The 7,988-nt window shown below is 32.1% G+C and overlaps 1 protein-coding gene across 2 annotated transcripts in view; it reads right to left on the bottom strand.

Moving 5' to 3' along the window:
• Positions 1-1,934: 1,934 nt before the first annotated feature.
• The window catches only part of Mob3 (MOB kinase activator 3), an 86,563-nt gene continuing 80,509 nt past the window's right edge, over positions 1,935-7,988 (bottom strand). The window contains exons 2-5 of one of the 2 annotated variants that reach the window (XM_018501935.1): positions 6,771-6,921; positions 6,339-6,566; positions 4,818-4,933; positions 1,935-2,252 (exon numbers count right to left, since the gene is read on the bottom strand). In XM_018501935.1, coding sequence (XP_018357437.1) covers positions 2,175-2,252; positions 4,818-4,933; positions 6,339-6,566; positions 6,771-6,921 — 573 coding nt within the window. In that variant the 3' untranslated portion in view covers positions 1,935-2,174. Of the gene's footprint in view, positions 2,256-4,817; positions 4,934-6,338; positions 6,567-6,770; positions 6,922-7,988 lie in introns of both variants that reach the window. The other variant, XM_018501937.1, reaches the window with a different exon arrangement.

The raw sequence follows: 7,988 nt of genomic DNA, 5'->3' as shown, positions 1-7,988 counted from the left end.
GATATCTTAATTACCAGTCTCAACACCCGATATCCCAAAAAAAAGGAACTGTTATTGGGATGGTTGATAAAGTTTTCTTAATTTCACACCCTCATTTCCATAAAATATTTCCATCAAATTATATGGAACAGGTAGTTAGAATTTTATTAGATAACGATTATCCACTAAATTTTATTTTTGATATAATACGAGAAAGAATTAAAGTTTTAAATAATAAGAAAACTCTCAATCAAACCAATAATAGGAATAATGATTCATCAAATAAAAACATAGAAAAAGAAAAAACGAGTTGGTTCACTATTCCATATGTACAATCTATTTCGGAAAAATTTAGAAACATCATTAAAGATACCGATACAAAACTCTAGTTTTTTAGCCTTAATAAACTCAGTTCAATGATAAAAGCACAAAAAGATTCTCTTCCTGCAGATTGCAAAAAGAACATTGTATATAAGATTGATTGTAGTGATTGTGATGCGTCTTATGTTGGACAAACATGTAGGCAATTAAAAACGAGAATCTCAGAGCACAAAAATGACATCAATAGAAACAAGTCTAATCCATCGGTTGTTGCGAATCATAGGACGCTTCACAATCATGATTTTAATTGGGATAAAGTTCAAATATTAGATACAGAACGTAATTACAATAAAAGACTGATATCAGAAATGATAAACATCAAGCGACAAAAGAACGGTATTAATTTAAACAAAGAAACCGAGTTACTTAGTTCTTCATATTTTTGTTATTTGACCGACCACTGATAGACCATAGATAGAAATAAGATATTGTCATTACGACGAGTGACACCGCAGCATGAACATCACCAATGTGTTACATTTTATTATATTTATTTAAGTATCGTCGTTTTGTATTTTGCGATAATTATGGTGCGCAGTAACAATTTGTATATGACGGACGCCCGAGGTGAATCTCCACATTTCCTGTAAGTTACATAATGAGTTTCGACTCTAATATTCTTTATATTTAAGGTCAAACATCGGTGACCATCCAGCTTATTAACTGGTTATGGAAAATTTGATGTCGGAGTGAAATCACGGAATTTTATGATTTTGATTTGATACATTCACTGATGAAGGCTAGAAGTTAGCCGAAACGTTCGACAAAGAGATTATTTATAGAAGACTTTTTTCGATTAATCAAATTAAATGCGCAATCATTAGAGCACCGATTCCAAAAAGCCTTTTTTGTAATTTTTCATTGTTTTATTTACCGTTAATGAGCGATTCTTGGTCCATAAAGTAAGCTTTCAACTTTCTGAAACATTTGGCTGTAAAAAAGAAATTTTTTTCTGCAGTATTGTTAATTCTTCGAATTTTTGAAATTTTGACAGCGTATTCTTGAAATGTTGTACGAGTCGAAATATGCATAAAAAATCGATTTTTTGAAAATTTTACACCAGAATGTACCCTTAATGGAAATATATACTATTATATATTATTATATTATAATGTTCACTAAATAATTGTGTAGACAATAATAAAATTTTTGTATCAATTTACTTGACAATTAAACATTGCAACACTACAACAAGGGTAGTATATAGTACCATGGCAACAGCCGCCATGCGCTGCAACGCATCAGGATCGCGGTCGCCCAATTGGCACGGCGTTGTGCAAATAATAGTTTTTTTTTAACCATATTCCACCACTCCAATCAATTTAAAAAATATATATGTTAAAGTAGAGAGTCTAGAGATTATTTTTATGAAGTATAAAAGTGGTCACTCAAAAATATCAAAAAAAAATTCATAAAGATTCAAAAAATTTATTAATAATTTTGTTTTTATCGTAAAAATTTCAAAAAATTTTTTTCAACTTATCCGAACGATGTTTACAAAATATATTTTTTTCGTTAAAAACCGATACAGTCGTTTCCTAAGAAAACCACTTTTTTTATTTCGCTTTCCCCCTCCATAACTCCCCCAAAAATGCAATTTCGAGGCTAATATTTGGGGAAGTTTTACATCTTAGGAGTGCCAACTAATGACACCAATTTGAGCTCGATTGGTGCGGGGGCAGATTTTACATGCTTATTCCACTATGCCCTTTATTGTATTCGTATTCCTGTGTTATGTAAATTGGTGGAAATTCCTTTTTTTTTTTTCAGTTGTTGGTTCGTTGCAATTGGCGGGGGAGTGGTGCTTCAGAGACTTAGCAATCCTTGTGATGGGGCGCAAAAGTAAATTCCAGCGTAGGGCGCAAAAGGCGGTCGTAACGCCTTCGTATATGCTACTTGGGAAGGATAAAAGGAACGATCAGGGAAGAATGTCCGTCGTGTCTACGACCTATGTATAATAAACACACTCTAAATCTGAATCAGTAGATAATCTACTGAAGTGGCATACTTCTGGCATAGTACTGAATTATCAGCATATCATATTAGCACATGATAATCAGTGAAATTCATCATATAAAAGAAAAGAAGTTTGAGTATTATATAGCTAAATACCGATATTTGCACATTCTAGCACATTGTAACTCCAATCTTACAATACATATACATTAAATGTGCTATACTTATACACAGAAGCAAGGGTCGCTATAGGTTAGTGATATCACATTTCATTCATTAATTAAGATTATCATATTTGGTACTAAATCGATTATTATCCACTGATTCAGATTTAGAGAGCAGACTCTATCTATATACTGAAATTGCTGTAACAAAGAGTAACGTTTTCTATATATTTTTTGTATTTTACGTTTTTCACCTACATTTGTCTTCAGTATTAATAATAATAATAATTTTTACATTAATAATAACTTAAACCCATAAATAGCCTTTTACCCAAAAATTTAACATCTTTTTTTACACCTAAAAAACGACCATCTTCTACCTCCAAAATAAATATCTTTTTTGAAACGCATGTAACCATACTATTTTTTTAAAAATCATCTCAAGAGTACCAGGCTAAAATTATATTTGAAAATATTACAAATTTAAAAAGTTATAATTTTTTTAGGTAAAAAAGTATTTTTCCGAACTTAACATGTTTACGACTTTCTTTTAGTATTAAAATTAAATTTTTCATTAAAACACCATTGTTCCATTTTCATAAAAGATGAAATTATATACTGTATTTTTTTTAAATCATTGCAACTAGTACTATCGATTTGGTAACACTTTAAAGATGGGTCGGGTCATTTTAACTCACAAGGGAAGCGGACGAAGAGATAATCGCCAGTTGAAATGTCTTATCTTGTCTTCTAGTAAATTGGCCCGACAGCCTTATGCCGGCTTAAACTGGGCCATTGAGGTCCGCGTAATTGAATAAATCGTAAATTGGAATGCAATGCACCAGCCACGAACCGGGCGAGTAGAACAAAAGATGATGTAATTAAAGTAAATATGGAAGGCACCCCTCTAGACACTGGGCGCCTGTGACTACGACGCTTCGGCGCCACACGGACGTACGTCCAAACGAATAAAGGGACTATCGGTGATGTAATGCAATTGCACAGTCGAAGCCGGCCACGCTTTTAAAAAATATGATTGATGTGACGTAACACCCGAAACGAAGCGAAACGCGCGTCTGACCCGCTCGAGTGGTCTCACGAGACTCATATATGCCAATTGGAATGAATTATATTATTGGAAAGGTCTTGCCGAGTATAGTTCAGCTGTACAATATTTCGCTTGAACGGCGCCTCTAGAGGGCACTATGTGCAATAAAAGTTATCAGTTTGGTAAAACTCTTGTGTCCCGCTACAAAATAGCGGATCTAACATGGCACCCAAAAAACATATTAAAAGTAAAAAATTAACTCTTGAACATCACACATGGGTATTTCGTGTTCATGCATTAAAAATAATCATTTTTGTACTTTAATAAAATCAAAAACTACTTTTTTTTTTCAAAAATCAATGTTACAATTTTTATATCAAAACTGAATTATTTTCTTTTTCTGATACAGAAAATAATTTCCATAATTTTTCTAAACATTTTTTCTAATGTTTGCACAGCAGGATAATTTAATAGAGACTTTAAAGAATAAGTGTGAATTTTTACGAGCACTTTAAGAGCCTTAAAATCGAGTCAAACACGAATGACCCATGTGTGTCATCCAAAGGTACCGAAAATAAGTGCGATATTCGAGGATTATAAACCAATAAAAAATAAAAAAAATGAAGTGCAAAATCTTACTGTAGCCTCCCTGTGGTGCACTTTGGGGTCGTGCTAATATTTCCCCAGCAAATAACGGAGGTTAGAGTATCCATAATAAAATATCGGCAATACTTGTTACATATTTTTGCTACAGTTGATCGTCTTCCATACATTCCATTTATAAAACTTATTTTGTCAATAACTTTTTAACGGGTAACAAGCGACGACTAAAACATGTTGGAAGTCATTCAAGGTCATGACCTTGACAACATATGCCAATATCACGGTCATCGGAGTTGATTCAGAAGAGTGTAGGGACACCAGAGTTTTACCAAACTGATAACTTTTATTGCACATAGCGTCCTCTAGAAGCGCCATTTAAGCGAAGTATTGTACAACTAAACTTTACTTGGCAAGACCTTTCCAACAGTATATAATTCATTCCAATTGGCGATTATCACTTCGACTACTTCCCTTGTCAGAGGAACCATCGTGTGGCTTTTCTAAAATGTGACTATGAAAGGTTAATTAAACTCTATTGTAGATATTAAATATACTATTGTACTAATACTAATTGCCGTGGATCATTGCCCTTTTATTATTTGATTAAAATCATAATATTACTCAAAAATCTCTATGATGTAGTAAAACACTAAATAATAAAGTACTTCAGATATTAATATACTTACTGCTCCTATTGCTACAATGCGATCAAAATGATGGATGTACACGTGGACAAAAACCCTAAAAAGTCGCGTCAAGATTTTTCTACATAGTGGCACAAACGTTTTGGGAAACGGCACATCTGTAATAAAAAAATTTATACATCCATGTAAAAAACATGAAACAGGATTAAATTGAGTCACTAAATCGATATTAAATAGTAGGAGAGACCGGGGACAAAAGTAACATTTTGATTTTTAAATGTTATAACAGTTAAAATATAATATTTACATTACAAAAAATATATACCTTTAAATGTAGAATTTATTTAGCTACAAAATTTTATTTGATTCAATTTTTCAATGTAACTAGAAAAAAAGTTATGTTTATTTAAAGGCTATGAGGAATTTTGTTACAACCGTCCCAACCCCTGGGACGATTTTAACAGTAGAGAGAGGCAATTGTACCATACTATTTATAAATAAAATAATAGTTGTAAATAATAAGGAGCATAAGGAGCAAAATAATAGTTATTTTATTGGTTTTATTAATAAAAATACATAACAAAGAAAGGCTCAAATAATTCAAATAAAACAAAATATAATCAAAAAAGCTACGAGCCAAAACAAAACAAATTTTAATGTACATATGATACATTAAAGTTGACATTAAGTAAAATAAAAGTAAAAACAAAAAAATATGTCTGCATCAAGTTAAAAATATGTCTACATCAAACTAATGTTTCGACCACCTTCGGGTCATTTTCAAAGTTATAAACAAGTATATATATAAAAGCGATTGACTAACTAAATAGATTAACATAGATCACTAATTATAAAAGTACAATGAAAATTATTAAAACTAGACCTTCGTTGTTCAGGCCTGATTTCAGTTATATGTAGTCGACGGAAAGTAGATCCTGGATTTACGCCAAACATTCAAATATCGCTGAGTATCCAACAATGAATAGATGTAGTTGTCAAAAAATAAATCCTGGATATATTTTGCCATGGTTCGATTACGAACAGTATTTGCCAAATATAGAAAAGCCGCTGATAATGCTATTAAGTAAGCCAAAATAATAGTCCTTCTACAAAATCCAGATTCTACAATATAAAATTGAATAACTGACCCCAGATATCGATATACTATTGTTCCCTAATGGTATTTTACGATTCATAGTAAATTTTTTAAATAAAAACCTAAGTAAAAATCAACTCAAATGTGAAAAACATCGACATAGATAATCATTAAAACATATTAAGATAATACATTATACCTTTGTTATAAGGGAAAAAAATATTTTGAATTTTGTGCACGCAAGAAAAGTTACTTAATGCATGAAAAAAGTAATTTCTGCTTCTGCACTTGTGCACGTTCCGCGAAAATCAGCATGTAACGAATGATTCAATGCCTATCTGTTTATAGAATTTTACCACGCGGCCACATACATATATCTGTTATAGTTTAAGAAATATTAACGATGTTACTATTGTCCCGTGTTACTTTTGTCCCCGGTCTCCCCTATCGTAAAACAGATGTAAAACCTGTTGATACTGGAAAAACCGCTTCGTTATTTATTTGAGCTTCAATCCAATCCATAAGAAGAGTAACATATTGAGGCGCTGGTAATGCTGTTGGCTTCTTATATTTTTCACCATCTGCCCACAAATATTCGAAACGTGCTCCACCGCTCATTGTTGGACAAGACGCTGAATCGCAATATTCGGATACAGTACCATATATAAGATTTATTCTATTAAAAAAATCTACAACTAAAAAAGACAGAAAAACATAATTGCAGTATTCTCCCAATGTAAAGATGCTTTTAAAAGTGAGATTAAAGTATAAAAAATATATTACTTGTCAAATACAATATAAAAGTGACAGTAAAACCAAGAAAACACATATTAAAGTATTTTTAATAAAATTTTTATATAATTCCAAATATTTATATTATTATTGAACATTTTCTATACCATGAACGGCGATCCAATCGTTCATATCTTCTCCGGAAGGCAATTTAACAACAGATCTTAGATTAATTCCAGAATTGAGAGAAGCTTGAGCTTGCTTGTGTAAAGAGTAACGCAATGTTCCGTAAGCGAACTTTTTCTTTGGCCTAAACGTCTGCAATTACAATATATACAAATATACAAAAGAAAAATACATTCTTAAATAATTATAATATACAAATCGACAATGTTATGTAACACTATCTGACATGAATTTTAGATCACAAACGGAACTAAATAATACTTATAGATTTTTTGTGGCTGAAAATGAATCCTGCTTTATGCAAGAAACTAGTTACAAAGAAAAGGAGAAAACTTAAATCCATAGATATTAATAATATAACACTTTGAGGATCGCTTATACAATTTGAAATAATTGTTAAAAAACTTATGAGAGAAATTTACTTATTTACGAGGGTCACTATTTATATTTTGAGCCTTATAATAAAAATAATAATAAAAAAACAATAATTTGTCATTTATTGTTTTTCAAAATATTCTCCTTTATGATCTATACACTTTTGCATGCGTTCGAACCACTTGTCAAAGCATTTTTTTCATTCCGCTTGAGACACCTCCAAAATATGGTCTTTGAACGCATCAACGGCTTCTTCTGCCGACGAAAATCGTTGTCCACGCAATTTATTCTTGACGTTGGGGAACAAAAAGAAGTCATTTGGTGCCAAATCAGGACTGTACGGCGGATGACCCATTAATTCGATTTTTTGAGTGCTCAAATAGTCGGTTGTTAGATGAGATGTGTGACAGCTGGCATCGTCTTGATGAAGAATGATCCGGCGGCGCTTGTTTGTTTTCCTTATTTCACTGAAGACTTCCAGCAAACAAATAGTTGTGTACCATTCAGAATTAACCGTTCTACGTTCCTCTAAAGGCACTGTTGCCACATGACCAGTTTTTCCGAAAAAACTGGCGACCATTTGTTCCGAAGTGCTTCGAGCGCGAACAACTTTTGTTGGATTTGGTTCATCTTGAAACACCCATACAGTCGACTGCTGTTTAGTTTCCGGCTCATACGCATAGATCCATGATTCGTCACCTGTTACAATCTTATACACGTCTTTTGAAGCACCGCCATTGTATTTCTTAAGCATTTGTTTGCACCAATCGACACGAGCATCTTTTTGAGATTTTGTCAGATTATGTGAGATCCAACGAGAACAA

Source organism: Trachymyrmex cornetzi, unplaced genomic scaffold, assembly GCF_001594075.2.
Source record: "Trachymyrmex cornetzi isolate Tcor2-1 unplaced genomic scaffold, Tcor1.1 scaffold144, whole genome shotgun sequence".
NCBI classification, from domain to species: domain Eukaryota; kingdom Metazoa; phylum Arthropoda; class Insecta; order Hymenoptera; family Formicidae; genus Trachymyrmex; species Trachymyrmex cornetzi.
The sequence above is the reverse complement of the archived record's forward strand: the minus strand, read 5'-3'. Positions and strand labels throughout refer to the sequence as shown.